Here is an 18,661-nt window from a genome sequence, read left to right as displayed (position 1 = left end):
ACACACCATGCTATAACAAAGTCAAATAAAGTCGCTTACATCTGATCGAAAGCAAGACAATTTATAACTTGAACATTTCGGTAATTAATTTTCTCTCTGATCAAATTATGTCAAACCAATTTCACCCACTCTTGAGTTTCAAACCTTGAGCGATGTTGAAAGTTTGCCGATAATTTTGTCGACTCAAGTTCTCAAGTATCTCCAATTGGTTTCCACCAAAATGCAGGTGTACGTTGTGAGGTTTGGGGGAGTTTAGAGAACGTTTTCTTCTCTATTAGGTTTGAATTTCAAGTTGTTTGGCGTAGTTGTGCTGCTTTAGATGGGGAATCAATTTCATTTGCTATTCAAACAGCACACCTACTATCCCAAAAGACTCGAAGTACTTTGTAGAATTATTTAGATCTATATTACCATCAGTAAATGGGGCTTTACCCGAGGATATTGAACATGTTTGATGAGCAAAAAATTTAAATTGTAGTGTTGTAGTGATGTGGGCGTCGTTTTTATCATCTGTTTCAATCTCATGTAAAGTTTCGTTTAAAATATATGATTCGCCTATTTTTGATTGTGTTCAAACTTCGTCAAAGAATAAATTCGTCAGAGTTGATCAACTTCTGTGTAGTGTTGTTTTAAGTAGCGTACATGCATCTGCAGTCATATTTGTGAAAGAAATCGAAGAAATGTTTTAAATCTTTATTAAATTTTGACGCTCAAGGACATTTTAATAGCGAGTCATTAAATTAAAAAACATATCGACAATTTGCAGTTTCCGAACTAAATTGCCATTTAATAACTCTCAAATTGATACGCATTGATACAAACTCGGATTAGATAAGTTTGTATACATGAAAAATGTCGATGTCTGAAATTGTTTTTGAATTGGTCTACATTTTAGTGTTTAACACATAATTTTGCAGTTTAGTTAAACCGAGTTTTTTCTTTATTTTATCTTTTACTGATTCAAACATACTTCAATCAGATGACAAACACATGCTTTTAATGCAAAATGCTTCAGTCTATCATCGCGCATCAGACATACACATATGCTAGGGGGTAAGCATGCAAAATACAAGTAGATTATTGGGTCATCAAGGCGCTAACAGCTGTATTCATACCAGTGTTCTGTCGATGTATAAGCTTCAGACGTGTACCCCTACGGGTGCTAGTTGTACACACCCATGCATCTTATATGCTTCGACACAACGTCCACTTTCTACCAGACCCAGAATTGAGCTGTTTTTACAATAGAATTATGGTATGTTCTATTGTACTCGAGAACTAACATAATTGTATCTAATTTAAACACACTAACGCAAGTTGCCGGTTACAGAAATTCAACAGAAAAACTAATGCACCAATGTACTGTCTGATTGATTATCCAGCTTTTCTTGTAGAATATATGAAAAGCTCTTTGATAACTATTGCTCATTTCCCAGGAAGTAGTAACATGAGTTGTTGTCAATTTTACTGTCTGATAATTTGTCAGATTTGCCCTAGACCACCCACTGTCCCCTTCATAGTACGACTCCAACTGGTCAGACTCTCACTTCCAACACAGAGCTTCTAACGTTTTCAAGTGATGCCTGTACTAGTATTCGCCCATTGCACGGTACCACATGCATGCAAAAGAGAGCCCGAACTGGCAAAATGCATGAAAGGAAGAATGATTACTTTGCACAAAGTTTGTATGACAGGTTCAATTCCCATGTATGTTGCCAGATCGATACACTCCTCTCATATGGCTTAACCGTGCAATGGGTGAATACAACAACAACAACAACAACAACAACAAAACCAACACCAATTTATTAAGGGATGGGGGTATGAACGTTTTGACAGTATTTATTGTGGGACATTAGAGCACATCGGACATCGAATTGCATTCTGAATACGAAAGATGTCCTTCTGATATCAAATAATATTGATTTTTCCTCCCAGCTACATACACTTTAAGAATATATCATTAGATTTATAAAATTTACTTCAAATATTAATAATTTGTCATAAAATTTGTATTATATCGTGAATTTCAAAAAATGAAAATTATTTATATTATATTTGATTATAAGTTTTACAAACTAAACTGTGGTGTAAATATAAAGCAAATGGCAATGTAAAAGAGAAACGTTTTATTACCAAATTCAGAGAGTATGGCAGTCGTCATCATCATAATTGACAGCAACAATAATTTCAAAAACACACATAAGTATCCAAAGCAAGATACGGAAGTTTTGTACGTTTGCCATGTTCCGAATTAAGAATTAAGATCATTTAATGGTGCTCATGTTGCTTCTTCTAATTACTATCATTAAGGGGGTACTACACCCCTGGCCAATTTTGTGCCTATAAAATTATAGCGCATTGGTGACAAGTAAGATATGTATATCATAGAGGCAAGGACTACAACTACTGCACTTGAAATTTTATTTCAGCACAGACAACAGTTGTGGAATTACAGTCAAAAATGAGGGAAACCAATATTTGATCTATAAATCAATAACTTGAATTGCTGAATTTTCAGTGCAGTAGTTGTAGTCCTTGCCCCTATAATATACATATCTTACTTAGAAAAATTAAAAAGTAGGCACAAAATTGACCAAGGGTGTAGTACCTAAGGTTGGTCTGAACCCTGGAATTATGAAAACTTTCGGGCCTCATAACTGCTAAATTATTAGTCTAAAGAATATAAAAGTATACATTTTTAGAATGGAAATGACTTGATGAATTCATCTGTGAGGTCCAATTTGGGCCAAAATGCTCATTTTTGAGAAAATCCAAAAAACGGGTTTTTTATTAATTTTAAAAACTAGATAAAAATATCTAGGGACCGTTTTTTCATTTGCATTTTTTGACCATTTTTGGTGCAAATTTCTCAAAAACCCGTTTTTGGGGATTTTCTCCAAAAATGAGCATTTTGGCCCAAATTGGACCTCACAGATGAATTCATCAAGTCATTTCCATTCTAAAAATGTATACTTTTATATTCTTTAGACTAATAATTTAGCAGTTATGAGGCCCGAAAGTTTTCATAATTCCAGGGTTCAGACCAACCTTAAATACAATTGAGGGGCTCAATATAAAAACGACCTATCCCACATTTGGGTGATTTTGAGAAAATAGGACTTTTGTGTGTGAATTTTCAATACAATACATAACAATTTCACATCTTAAAACACTGATTTAACAAATTTACCCAGTTACATTCATGATGATTCATGTTTGTAATAATGACCTTTGGTGACCTTTACATTTTTCAGCAGCGCCCTCTATTTTTACCAAAATGTGGGATAGGTCGTTTTTATATTGAGCCCCTCAATTGATATAACTATAAATACAATTGATATAACTATAATCTCTTCACATACGACAAGGCTGAAATTTTACCATTATATCGCGATATTAGTAGATATCATTCAATTAGGATCAATATTCAATGTGGAATCCATTTCATTATTAACGTCATCATTATCATCAGCATTATCATCATTGACTGCATCGTCTTTCACTCCTCTTTTCATAATTATAATTTTCACATGGTTTTGTAATGTTTTGCTGTGGTTTTGCTTTGTTTAGTAACCTTCATTTGTGTGTTTTCTTGTTTTCTTTTTGTTTTCTTATATCTAAAACCTGCTGTAGATATCACATTATTCGTAATCCTTTCAGAATTATCTTTTCATGTGGTTGTCGACTGGTGTAAAGGTTAACTTTTATAACACCATTATTTATAATCAAAAGAATGCCACGGTGACCAACAGGTGCACAAGTTTAATAAATCTTGCAGTTTATACGCATTCAACTTAGCCGTGTATACCGTTATAATAATAAAACTGAATGCCACAGTGCTTGTCCTAGCATATCTGCCTCGAGTCAAAATCCAAGAACAATCTAACTTTCATATTTTACATGAGAAGATGAAGCTAATGCAATATTGACTTTAATATAACGTTGTTGCTAGCATTATCATTGCCTTGCAGCAGATGTAACTCTTATGAGATAGAGGTGCCAGGCTTATAAATTGCATAGAGATATTATTGTATTATTATACAAGAACAAGGCCTCAGTATAGTACCTTTGGGAATATTTCTTTGATTTAACCCTTAAGACATGTCATTTATTGCGTTAGTTAAAATCTTTATTAAAGATTATGAGAGAAAGTATCGCAATATTTAACAAGCGGTTCACATACATTTCACTCAATATAGGCAGTGCCACGAAAATACCTAACTCGTCATTCGGACTCTTTCGGTATTGCCATGGCTCGTGTGGTATATAACCGTATCACACTCAAAGCCTTCCAATATTATATAATTATTTAATATGGGATGCTAATGATTCTGTCTTCTGGAACACTACATCCCATGATATGATATAGAGGTTATCCACGTTACTCATGTGTGACTTCTAACAAAAGACGCTGGTTCCCGTAGTATTCCTCATTCAAACCAATTCAATGTACGACTTCGGAGTTACTTGCATGACTTTGGCGGGCTATTTTGAAACAGTCATGGTTGCACATGCAGGTACTTCTTTTGAATATCCTAAACAAGGTATAACAGTCGTTGATAGGATATGCAGCTTATAGAACACGGATAACCTCTATTGTGTGGAAGGAAAAATACTGTCTTTTCCAAACAAGTGGATGGTGATGTAAGAATTTTAGTTTTAAAAAAAGAATTAAATAACACTCTTGATGAGAATAGTGCCTCAACGATATGTGGCAATTTTACGGAAATCATACATGACTGAGCAATTTCACAACCATATAATGAAATGAATGAACAAAATTAATGTTGTAAGGAATGTCATACCTGAAAACATGATATTGTCATTAAATTGAGGAAATACCTTAGTAGATTTCAGTGTTAACAAGCGCAGTAAATCTGCCCCGCAGTAAAATGCATTATTATGTTAAGACATATTTTGCGGATATTATGTTTTGATTTGGAGGAACATGTATTTTAATCAGTCTGTTGTCAAGATAAATATATACTGCTTTTATGGTATAGACGAATCCAACAAGCCAAGTCATGGTTAGAATTCATTCGGCCATTACTGGTTCCCCGCCGCACCAAACTGGTGTTGTGACTGCCCAACTGGGTGGATTAAAGTCGCTTAAAATCGATGTTATGTTGAATTGTGTTGTATAAACTTTCATCATTCTATTGTCTACGTATAGCACGGGTGATGGGATGCAGTTTAAAATTCCCGCCAAGGCCGTGTCATTTACATTTTATATGAGATGGACTCTCCGGGGACCCAGTTATGGCTGCCATTGGGGTTTTTGGAATGCGTGAAATTGGCTTCGTCTATAGTCTACAATATCCACTGGTACTTTTACGTACTAGTAATTTACGTACTTGTAGATACTTTATTTGGAACATACTGATTCAATCATATAAAAAATAGAAATAAGTGGACACTGTATTTTTTTATGATATATGTGCAGCGAAAAACAAAAAACAACTAAGTCTAAAGTTGAGAGTAACGCCATGTTGGATTTGTTCATTTACTAGCGACGAAACCGCGTAAACGCACTAAATCTGTCACTGCAAAATCCAACGTGGCTTTACTCTCAACTTGAGACAAAACACACTATAAGATACCTCAACATGCATAAGAAGATAAGGTCAAACTGAAATTAACTTGAATAAACTCTATTCATTTTGAAAACGGCGCTCAATCGGTTCCTTGTAATTAGTAAACCTAATTTGCACTGATATGTAGGATACAGATTTTTGCTATATTATGTCTCTTTATATTTTATAATTCCAGCATGTACTTTTAGAGTCATGACAAAATTAAATTATCCAGACATTTTCTTGGGAACACAATGCATCTACTTGTTTTTCGACAGTTGTGTATTTATTAACATTAGTGACTGCGGGCGGTTTAGGCAGGTAAAACAATGCATCGTATTTGAAACCCGTGTCTTTAAAGTATTTGGCACTTTCATGAAGTTGAAATGTTTCGAAACTATCGCTAACATATGCGACATTTTTACAGCTACAAGAGCACAGTCGCTAAATCAGGTTTGAAAAAATAAACACAATTGTTGTATTAATTTGTTTTATTGACCAGCCTGTATAAACAATCACAGGATATGCACATAAACGATCTTGAGAAATACCAATAACTTGCCACAACCGGTGAGTGACCAGTAAGGGACAATTTGAAGGATTTTGTCCCTTCAATAGTCAGTCTGCATACTTAGTTTGACCCAAGATGTTACATTTGTTCTGACATTGAAACGTGAGGGGAAAATAGAATTGTAGTATTATTGTGTATAAACATAATTTATATTCAGAGTATTTATCTACCTTATCTCTAAAGATAACTTTAGTGGCTGAATTAAATCACATGTCTTACTCTTTATTTGTAGAGCTAGATATCTAGAAAATAGATCAGTACAATAAAAGCAACTTAAATTTAGTGTATCACCTCTTTAAATTCATTGACTCCATCTTGTTCAATAAAATGGGCACCAGCGTATTAGAAGGTATAAGATAAACCGTTTCGGAATAATAGTCTTTCATTCAGGTGGGGGAGTGGGTAGTTACTTTTTTGATGTGTTACAAAACACCCAAGATATTGTAACTCATTTGTTCTAAATCCAACGGTCAGTCTCAGTGTCTCGTATCACATTTAATTTCACATCATATTACGTGTATTTTGGTCGGTGTCAGATGAGACGTTTTCAATGTCGCTGACAATCTCACCTGGTGAATTGAACTATTGTTATATATCACAATCAAAATGTCTTCCACTACAGTTGATGACTAATCGGCATATAATATTGTAATGAAATTTTGTCTCAATTTTCTTGGTGTGTCTCTCTCTCTCTAGGTGCCATATCCTAAGACGTTGGCGATCATGTCGTGCCACAAATCTTCTGTTATAAGCCATCTCCAGAAGCTCTGTCGCTTTATGTTCAGCTCCCCTTTCTTTTAGCCAGTCTTTCAGATTTGATAACCACATCACTCTCTTCCTGCCTCTGCTCCTTGTTCCTTCTATTCTTCCTGTCAATACTAGGTTCTCGAAACCATCCTTTCTGAGGATATGACCAAGGAATTTGAGCTGCTTAACTCTGATTTCAAGTAACAGCTTCCTGTTCACATTTGCTCTACTTAGGACATCGTCATTAGACACTTTATCAGTCCACGGGATCTTCATCATTCTTCTAAGGAACCACATCTCGCAGCTCTCCAATCTTCTTTTAATGTCTGTTGTTATTGACCATTCTTCACTTCCATACATTAATACAGGGACGACATAGCAGTTGAGTACCCGAATTCTGGTCTCTATACAGAGGGCACTGTTTTTTAGGATCTTGTCTAATTTTGAGAACGCAGACTTAGCCAGTGCAATCCTTCTCTTAATCTCCTTAATACATCTGGCATCTTCTGTGATTAGACTGCCAAGGTAGTTGAAGGAGGAAACTTGCTTAATTCTTTGATCTTTCACCTTCAATATGCATGTTGGGCTTTCAGTCTTTGATACCACCATACATTCTGTCTTCTTGCAATTTAACGATAAACCTTTCCTCTCACTTTCCTGAACCACCACATCAAGAAGCCTTTGCAGATCCTCCTCAGACTCAGCTAATAGGACAGTGTCATCTGCATATCTTATGTTCGTGATGTTATGTCCACCTATACTAAGACCATTTTCCTTTTCTAGCTCCCTTAGAATCAGCTCACTGTAATAATTAAAGAGATCTGGTGACATCACACATCCCTGTCTGACTCCTCTCTTAATGCTTGTATATTCACTACAATCTCCATCCACCCTTATGCACGCTGTTTGGTTCCAATAAAGGTTCTGCAACAGTCGTAGATCCTTTCCATGCAGGTCTAGCCTGCCAAGATCTTCAAAAAGCTGATCATGTCTCACCTTGTCAAAGGCTTTTGAGTAGTCAATGAAACACATGAAAACATCCTTCTGCATCTCTACCGCTCTCTCTGTTATCATTCTCAAGACATAAATCGCATTCCTGGTACCAGCATCTTCTACAAAGCCGAACTGCTCTTTACCAATCTCAGGTTTTATTCTACTTCTTCCATGCAGTAACAGGATTCTTAGAATTATCTTTGTAACATGGCTCATAAGGCTAATTGTACGGTGTTGTTCACAATCCACAGCGCCAGGTTTCTTGGGAAGAGCAATAAAGATTGATTTGCTCAGGTCTTCCGGAAATATCCCATCATCATACATTCTGTTGATGACTCCTGCCAGTTTCTCAATTCCATAATCCTCTAATGCTTCAATCATTTCAACAACTATTCCATCTGGCCCAGCAGCCTTATTTCTGCTCATCATTTTTATAGCTGATCGAACCTCTGACTGCAATATCTTTGGACCCTCAATAGAATCAGGAAAGCTTGGCAAACCATCCCTTACATCGTGAAATAACTCCCCAACATATTCAATCCATCTTTTCATTACATCATCTTTCCCTACCAGCATATTACCATTCTTTGCCTTGATGCACCCAGAGCTTGAATAGCCTGATTTCCTGCCTGAGATCTCATTTATCCTCTGGTACACATTCCGATTCTCTCCAAATTGACTCTCAATTTTGGCACATTCACTATTCAGCCAGGTCTCTTTGGCCTCCTTGCAACATTTCTTTATTTGCCTGTCCAACTCTCTATATTCTTTCGAATCCCTGTCCATGATCTTTTGCCTGTCTCTCATCATTGATAGAATTTCGTCTGTCATCCACTTGCTTTTACTTTCTCTCTTCTTCTTTGGCAGGCATTCCTCTGTTGTTTCAACCAAGATATCCCTCATTGATTCCCATGTCATCTCTTCTCCTTCGTCTGTAAGTTGCTCAAACCTGTTCTCCACTTTGATGGAATACTCCATTCGGATCTCTGGTTTCTTCAGCTGTTCAAAATCTACCTTCTTCGTGATCTTCGCTCTCTTCAACTTTCTCAGCTTACAACGAAGTGTGCATACTACTGGAATATGATCACTTCCACAGTCTGCCCCTGGATATGTCTTCGCATGTTTCACTGCTCTTCTAAATCTATCATTAATGGTTATGAAATCTATCTGGTTCCTTGTGCGATCCCCAGGGCTCTTCCATGTATATATTCTTCTGGGGTGCTCCTTAAACCAAGTGTTTGTGATTACCATGTTGTTTGCTTCACACCACTGCACCCATCTATCACCACGCTCATTTCTTTCTCCAAGTCCAAACTCGCCTACTGTTTTGCCATCTTGTCCTTGCCCCACCTTTGCATTCAAATCACCCATGATCAGTTGTATTTCATCTGATTTGCACTGAGACTTTGCTTCCTCCAGTTTATCATAAAAAGCATCAATCTCCTCTTCTGTGCTCTCTGCTGTGGGAGCATATACTACAATAACAGAGATATTGAAAGGTTGTCCTTGTAGTTTGACCATCAAAACTCTCTCACTTACAGTCCAATAGCCCAGCACACATTTAGCCATATCTGCATCTAGCATTAGCCCAACTCCTTTCTCATGCTTGTCACCACCTGCATAAATCATTTTGAAGTCATCGATTTTGAAGTCTCCATTATTTGTCCACCTGGTTTCATTTATTCCTAGTATATTGATTTTAAGTCGGGTCATCTCTTGCTTAACATTTTCGAGCTTCCCACTCTGGTTAAGAGTTCGCACATTCCAGGTTCCAACTCTGATGATCTTACTTTTTCGCAAGATGACCTTACTATTTCGAACAGTAGCTAGCTGACGGTCTGGGCCCACCTGGTCTCCATGGGACACCCTACCGGGCGAGGAGCCGTCCACATTAGGTTCCACAGCCCCCCTTCACACCGTTAGTCTCTAACATCAAATTCAAATTGTGACCTTCCATGATTATTCTTGGGAAACAATAAGTGAAGTGGTATCCCGTTGCCTTCTTCACTGCAGCATTGACAGCCGTGTTTGGGGTTGCCAAAACGCCCATCACTAAATCGAGTACTGCCGATATCCTTGAATATATTAACCAAGCAATCCAAAAGGGGAAGTTTATTGTCTGTCAGACCTTCCTCGCTGCTTCCTCGGCGATTGACCTCGGATGAGCCTAGGACATCCACTAAGCTGATGGATTATGTACTATTATGTATGTCGTATGTATGTTGAGTATTCTACTTCTTTGCCCGTGTGGGACACGAAATTACAAAGTTGTGATATTCGTCAATATTAGTTTAGTTTCAGACTAACTCATACTATAATATTGCTCTATCTGTCACTCTTACTTCCTGGACCAGGACTGAAACTGTATATTGGAGAGTGAAAAGATTTCTTTTTTCTGTTCATTATTTCAGGTTTTGGATTAACATTATCCTGTGCAGATATTGAAAGAATATCAAACTGCACACATTTTACAATCATCCAACAGAATAATGCTATGCAAGACGGTTTAATACCTTGATACACACCTTTAGGCATTGAAATAGGTAAATATTTTTCGTCTATTTGATGTCTCACAGCCTGGGGACGGGGCTGTTGAAGAATTCCTCCTGCGTAATCTCTGCGTGTCGTAAAAGCCGACTAAAAGAGGACCATGGAATCTTAGGGGCCAGTTGATGTTGGTTGGCACCAACAGGATCGGCAGGATCAATAACAGGCTCAACCCTGATACATGGTTAGCCCTGCATCGAGCAGCAGCGATGTAGTACGAGTTCTTGGCGCTCCTTAACCAAGATCGTGCTCTTTCGGTATCAGTATTTCTCAAACCAACACACACACTGATCAATACTTGTTCTAATTATCTATTGGTCCAGACATTTGGTGTGGTGATCACTCTTTACCACAGGGCTGATACCATCATCACAAAAGACTCTGAAAGACACTTCTAGTCTGTTTCCAAGACTTATGTCACCATTCCTAATCATGGTGTTGTTTCAGAGAAACTAAAATCTAGAATCTACCGTGATCAAGGCATCAAGAGTGCAGAGAACTTTACATTGACATAACCTCCAGCCCATGCAGAGTCGCATGTCCATATAGACGGCCCGGATAGACGGTTCTGGTTGCAACGATTAACCTATCTATAAACATCTTGAGGGCAATGGCCACAGTTTTGACCTTGGTGACGTTGTCACTTTGGACCCTGAATCTCATTGTTTTGAACGAGGAGTCAAAGAAGCAGTGTGGTACGAACCGAGCAACCGTCCCTCAACTGTCGCATGGATGGGATTGGGTCATCCACCCAACTGAAGGACAAATGTTAGCCACAACATCGGTGATAACCTCTAACCAAAAGTGAATTAATCACAATCCAAATGTTTCCCAGATGACTGAGAGTATACACAGTGTTAATCGTTTTGCTTTCATTAAATGTGTTGATAAATATTGTTAAGGAAATGAGTATTAACTAGTTTAACTAGTTATTTTGAATAAGGTAGTTCATACAAAATTTTGTGCAAATATTGAACTCCTCATTTGCAAATAAAGTGTATTTGTTTTATCACTCTATTCAAGGGGAATAAAAATACATTTTAAAAGCCATATTTTAGTGTGGCTTTCTTGAAGGATTTTAAACTAAATATAGCTTAAGTAGGAAGTAGGTACTTAAAAGCCATAAAATATCTCCTAAAATTACCTGATTCTATTAGAAGCAGTGATTTATTGCAAATGGCATAGATAGGTTACAAATTAAAGTTAGTTGTGATACCCTTGACAGAAAAGTACATTATTCCCCTTTAGGTCTTTGAAATACACACCAGACACGCGATACAACAAAGTCAAATAAAGTCATTTACATGTGATCGAAAGCAAGACAATATTTCATTTGAACATTTCAGTCATTAATTTTCACTCTGATCAAATTATGTCGAATCAATTTCACCTACTATTGAGTTACAAACTTTGATAAGCGATGCTGAAAGTTTGTCAATAATTTTGTTGACCTGAGTTCTCAAGTATCATTTTATTTCCACCAAAGTGCAGGTGTACATTCCCTCATTTCAAATATATAGTTTTGGTTTCTCTTTTGTTCAGAAACCAAAAATCAAGGGATTAAAAAGTAGAGCTGATCTGATCTGCAATCATAACACTATTATGCTGGGAGGACACAGTATAGGGTATATAACCAGAAGTATACAATAGCCTATTGTGCTAACATAATTATTATCATGATTGATATCGGAAATCTATTCCGCGGACGACAGTTGATGCTCTCTGTCGAAGGTAGGTGGCATATTACACTCACGAGTTCTAGGCCTAGAAATCATATACATGCGCGTATACTGAAGGATGGGGTGGGGTGGGGAATTTGTTTGTTTGTATGAAACATAAACGATGCATGGAGAAGAGTAGATTATGAATTAGTTTATTATCCCAGGAAGCACAACCCATACCTCTTTAAGAGGGGCTCCCCTCCCTATATAACCACCTCCCCCCCCACACACACACACACCCCAATCTTCTCCCCTCTATCTTCTACTTTTTGCAGTAAAAATTGCTTCAGTAAAAGTCATTAGGTTATTAGAGGTCATATAATGGCCTTCCATCGATCCTGGTACATGGGATTAAGGACATGAATCGATTTTGTTTATAGCACCTATACAATTACAGTAGTGGCCCTTTTGTAATGTCGAATGCAAATATTTCGATGGTCTATATATTTTCACAGTGAAATCAGCTTAGGCTATTTCGTAGTCTCAAGCCAATGCTTTCAAACTAAATCAATGCTTTCAAATGTAGACTGTTTTGTTCGACTTCTCTGCTCGTGAATATTGCACTGCGAAATTTAAACATTTCTTTTGTATACTTAGATCAGGTAACTCGAAAATCCTGTAATTTTATTCGTCACACCACTTATAAGAAACTGAAACCAAAACCGAAACTACCTGTCACAAATGTTTAGTTTTAAACAAAAGGTAGAAACAAAGAGATCGATATCTTGTGATTCAAGTGGTTAGGCAGGACAATAGGAAACCACGTGACCAAAACCAAAACCAAAACTAAAACTATATATTTGAAATGAGGCATTGTGATGTTTGGGGGGAATTTAGAGAGCATTAATCTTTAGTATTGGATTTCAAGTTGTTTGACGTAGTTTAGATGGGGAATCAATTTCATTTGCTATTCAAACAACACACCTAATATCCCAAAAAATTGCAAGTACTTTTAGATCTTAATTTAGATCTGTATTACCATCAGTACATGGGCTTAACTTAAGGTTGGACATCGAGGGTTCAGAACCAGAAAGCCGTAACTCACTGTGACCAGCTCTCACAAAATGAGCTTAAAGTTGTCTTCAAAAATCAATATTTCCTACATGTCTTTTGTCATATCTTGATTAATGAACTGTATCTTCTACAGTGCCCTGGCGACTTTATGCTCATTTTATGACAGCAGGTGATTGTGAGTTGAGGCTTTCTGGCTCTCAACCCTTCGACATGTTTGATGCGCAAAAAATGTATCGTTTGTTTGTTTGTTTTGTTTGTTTGTTTTATCAGTTATTTCTTTCTTATGTATATAGGCTAAAGGTTTCGTTTGTAATAAGATTCGCCTATGTTTGATCGTGTTCAAAGTTCTAAGTAGCGCACATGTATCTGCAGACAAATTTGTGAAGGAAATCGAAGCAATGCTTTCCATCTTTATAAAATATTAATGCTCCTGTAATGTTTAGTAACTCTCAAATTGATACGAATTGATCCAAACTCAACTTAAATAAGTTTGAATACATAACATAGGTTTAAAACTTGTCGTACATATACATCTTTTAAACACTGCACATAATCTTGTGGTTCAGTTTAGCGTCTAGTTATCAATTTTTGTTGTTGTTGTTGATTCAAGCACACTTCAGTTAGATAACAAACGCATGCTCCTATGCAAAATGCTTCATTCTACCACCAGCCATCAGATACTAGTAGGTACATATGCTAGGGGGTAAGCATGCAACATAGAAGTAGATTATTGGGTCATCAAGGCGCTAACAGCTATATCCTTCCCAGTGTTCCGTCGATGTATAAGCTTCAGATGTGTACCCCTACGGGTGCTACTTCTGATAGAGGCCTCCTTGCGTCCCTCTTTTCTTCTTACATCCTAAATTGCGATGAAATTGTGCAAAAGAAAGTTTTGTGTTGCTTTTATTACAATAGAGTTAGGGTACGTTCTATTGTACTCAAATACCATCGTCTTTTATTCAATTTAAACACACTTACCTCAGTTACCTGTTACAGATATTCACCAAAATACTAATGCACCAATATCCTGTCTGACTAGTTGCAGCTTTTCTTATAGAATTGATGAAAATGATTCACCGATTTCCAGCAAAGCTTTTTGTTATAACCATTTGTTTATGTATAAAACTGATAAGATTTTTCACTTATAACAATGCTTTCTTGAGGGCAATAAAAGGCTCAATTTATTCAGAAAATCTTAAAAACCGTTCCTTTTAAAGTTTTACAAATTTAGACTAATTGGTAGTATAATATTTAATATAATTTAATAAACAGGGACATGTCAGCATATAACAGAAACATTTTGTATGCCAACAGGGCAGCCACCTTTAATCAAACCTTAATAATTGTAAGATGTTTTGATCTTATACCTCTAAAAAAGAGAGGTTTTATCCTTTCTAATAAACCTGCGTCTCAAAAGCAATCTCGATGTTTCAATCAATATCCACGTTGAACATTGATCTTAATTGAACTGCAGAAGCTGCAGGTTTACTATATAGTTATGTAACAATATAATGATAAAATGTCAGCCTTGTAGCACGTGACTTAAGATATATAGTTGTATCATTCAATCCGTTCCTTGCAAAGTTCCATTTTAAATAATCTTCCTTTCTTTCTTTTTATTTATTTTAAAAGTCAATCAGGCACTTACTCATTGTGCCTTACAAAGATTACCATTCAGAAAGTGTTGGCTTCTATCGCCCTAATCCCATATGAATGTGTGTTGTTAGTGGTATGGCGTTATAATGTAATCAGCGTCTTTGCATTATTGTCTCACCACCTACACCATTATCCCATTTATGAAGTAGAAAGAACCCCTCATCATCATCGTCAGCAGCAGCAGCAGGTGCATAATGCATATCGTCAGCATCTTTAGCATCATCATAAATAGTATCAATGTAATTGAAACAACACACGTCAGTAGACAAGCAACATGCGGAAGCAGGGTACATTTTCCAAGATCCGAGTTTCCACGTTGAAATAAATGCTTGTAGAATTATGTTTGTTAATGGTGCTCATGTTGCTTCTTCTAATTATCATCATTATTATCGTCATCTTCTTCATCATCATCATTGATATCATCATCAGCAGCATTATCATCATCGATGTCATCGTCTTTCCCTAATCGTATGTTGTAATAACCATATGGATTTTATTTTTTTAAATTTTTATTTTGTTTTGGTGTTTTAATTTTTTTTTAAATCTCTGCAACCTACTGTATATTTCATATTATTCGTAAATCTTGTCATGGTTTTCTTTTCGCGCAGTTGTTGACAGATGGTAAGTTTAACATTTACTATGAGCTTTGTTATCAAGTCAATGGCCACGTTGACCAACAGGTGCACAAGTTTAATATATAAATCGCGCAGTTTACACTCTCGAACATTGGCAGTGTATAAATAATAAAACTGAATGACACAGTGTTTGTCCCTGCAAATATGCCTCGAGTCAAAATCCAAGAACAATCTAACTTTCATATTTTATATGAGAAGATGAAGCTAATGCAATATTGACTTTAATATAACGTTGTTGCTAGCATTATCATTGCCTTGCAGCAGATGTATGAGGTAGAGGTGTCAGACTTATAAATTGCAGAGAGAAAACATTTGTATTAATATACAAGCACAAGACTTCGGATAGTACCTTTGGGAATGATTCTTTGATTGAACTCTTAGGGCATGTCATTTATTGCGCTATATTGAATCTTTATTAAAGAATCTGCAATGTCACTCAATGTGATGCTGGTTATTCTGTCCTCTGGAATACAGTATAGGCTAGTGTTTATTCCATCAAGAAAGTACGCAGCAACAGCTGGAGTGTTTTTCATGCTCTATATTACCTGGAATTCCAAAGTTTTCAAATGTAGTTCGGATCTGGTTGCGGCATAAAACTAAAACAAACAAAAAGAAAAGAAAAGCAAAAAACAAATTCTATGCGAATTTGTCCCGCACGAGACGAGTTTTGAATTAAAAAATCTTTCAAATTTTTGTTCAAGTGTTTTGGACCGTGAATGGATCAAACTGCCATATATTAGGTTAGGATTCAAAAGTCTTCCACACGGATTGCATTATTTAGATTTCACAAGTCTTATGTTAAAAAACCAGCCAAGTAGCTCAATATTGATATGGCGATCTCGTAGTGTTTTGGTCTTCTTTGGTCTTCCTTCAACTTGACCCTGAACAATTTATATCTTCTCCAAGTTGTCACCATTTCTTCTTGAGATGTATCCATTCCGTAGTATCCATCAAGTACAAATCTCATAATTACTCGTATTCTGCATAGATGTTAAAAGATATTTGACCTTCACTCTCATTCAAACAGCCCCAAGCCTTCAAGACTATGGCTTAAATCTGTACCCGGAATCCGTAGAAAATTGGTGGGTCTCATAACATACTGCGGATTCATAAGAATGCTTTGCATTAAGAACTTGGCTTGTACATTAAGAAGGCTTGTCCATTATAAAATGAATACAAAGACATTTATACAATGTGTAAGTTTGTTAAAACTTTCTTTTACATCAAAACTTTATATCACATGCGTATAAACAAAATAGCTTACTTCGTGGCAAATTAAAGTATTATAGTCGACACTGACCTTGAGTGTGTCTAAACTGTTTCCGGTGAAACTTTACACTTTACAGTTTCGTTGGCGATATTAAAAATTCTTAACCTTGGAATGCCTAAACGTCGCAGCCATTGTCCTGGAAATTAAAAGGTATTGATAGAAGATATCAGTTTCCCTTTTGTCAGAATGAAACTAGAAATATCAGTTTACGTTACATGCGACTAGCTCAATACAAACATTTGATAATGTCAGCAAATGCAGTCGATGATTTTCATTGTCTATGTAGCTAGTGTAATTGTACCGAGATAATATATAAATTTTAATATAACAAGTTTACTTTACAATTGACTAACTTTGGAATTATAGAGTGCTCAAACCCATTACAGGTGAGCTAAGAAACAAATTCTAAGTATAGACCTCTGGTAAGGCAACCGTTACTAATAGTTTCACAGCATACCCTCACTTTTGATCATTGGGTACACCGATCACAGACGGATAATTTGTCATGATTTCAACTTCACAAAAATGTTTATACATGTATATAAATTCTGTGGTGTCGAGAACATGACAAACCAAGCCAACCAGCACAGTCTCTACTCCAAAAGTAGTCGAGAGTGTTCAACCACTAAAAATAGTGGGGGCGTAATATAACACTTGTAAAGTAAACTTGTTTTTTTTTTTTTGCTCTTCACTTTTTTCAAACCACCGAAAAAAGGCTGTTGAGGAAGGGGCGGCAAAATTTAATTTTCTTAATTTAATTTTCTGCTCCGGGGTAGGAGCGGCCACGGTACGCCAGCCTAAGGTAGTTGTAATGTAAAACAGTCCGATTAACGCATAATGATGCATTGGGCATTCATTCACGAATTTAATAACCATGGACTATCATATAGTTTGCCCTATTATGAGAGTCATATAAATGCATAGACAATAATGACTGATAATGGAAATGGTTTTTTTCTTGGACCACTGTAACTGTCCATTCATGATCTTGCTAAAGTCCTTGCATGTCTGAAAGCCCAAGCTTTTTTGAGTGTATATTCCAGCTATTACTGGCACTTAAGTTTGAATCAGACTGCTGATATTGGCTTCAATATTCCAATTCTGTCACGTCTTCTCCGGGCGACTTTAATTCACAGTGCTGAGGGCAACAATACTTTAAATTAGTTGAGTTACTGTCGTCTTTTCAGCTAAAATTCCTTGCGGAATGTCATTGAACATGCCCACATTTAACACTCTACCTTCTGGGAATGTTCTACTACTGCTAAGCAAACTTCAATTTAGATCGAGCGGGCACTGTTAAGAGTATTCTGCCCTGGTCACATTGTTGAAAGAAGAACGATTTAAATGGAAGCTTTCTGCCAATGAATGGCTAGCTGGATAGAGGTTTTTTTGAATTCACTGAACGCTACGGCAAATACCAGACTCTATTAATATAATTGTATCAACATGAATTGAGCAGTTGGCATACAAGCATACGAGTAGCTAGTGTAATGGAATGCATTACACAGCAGACCGCGTGTTTAACCATTTTAGCGCGCTTTTCTTGAGTGCAGACAACGTGTTCCATGTTTGCGGAAAATATGATATTTTGAAATTTAAATTACTTAATATCAGCTTAATAACAAATATGTAAGTGAAATATTTTCAGTCAAAGCTCAATTCTGCTAAAACATGTCATATATTGTGTTTTTCTGTTGGAATCGTTCATTTCCCGCCAATTTTCACCGTCACATCCTAAGGAATTTTACCAGGATAACGACCAGCACATTTATTCCCTTTTCACTAGTAGTCAGACACTCTTATGCATTACTTTGCAAGGTTATTGTAGATTATGTGCTGATGTTGTTCAGTTGGCCTTCAGGAAAATGTCGCTTCTTATTGCAAATCTTGTTAGACAGGCACTTTATCATTTCGCCTTCGAAAAAAAAACA

The 18,661-nt window shown here is 36.4% G+C and overlaps 2 protein-coding genes across 2 annotated transcripts in view; one reads left to right on the top strand and one right to left on the bottom strand.

Moving 5' to 3' along the window:
• The window catches only part of LOC140143027 (craniofacial development protein 2-like), a 35,118-nt gene extending 25,602 nt beyond the window's left edge, over positions 1–9,516 (bottom strand). The window contains exon 1 of the mRNA XM_072165059.1: positions 9,238–9,516. Within this exon, the coding sequence (XP_072021160.1) occupies positions 9,238–9,516 (279 nt within the window). The remainder of the gene's footprint in view (positions 1–9,237) is intronic.
• The window catches only part of LOC140141939 (uncharacterized), a 235,639-nt gene that overhangs the window by 32,394 nt on the left and 184,584 nt on the right, over positions 1–18,661 (top strand). The window lies entirely within an intron of this gene.

Source organism: Amphiura filiformis, chromosome 20 (genome assembly GCF_039555335.1).
Source record: "Amphiura filiformis chromosome 20, Afil_fr2py, whole genome shotgun sequence".
Classification (NCBI taxonomy): Eukaryota; Metazoa; Echinodermata; class Ophiuroidea; order Amphilepidida; family Amphiuridae; genus Amphiura; species Amphiura filiformis.
The sequence above is the reverse complement of the archived record's forward strand: the minus strand, read 5'-3'. Positions and strand labels throughout refer to the sequence as shown.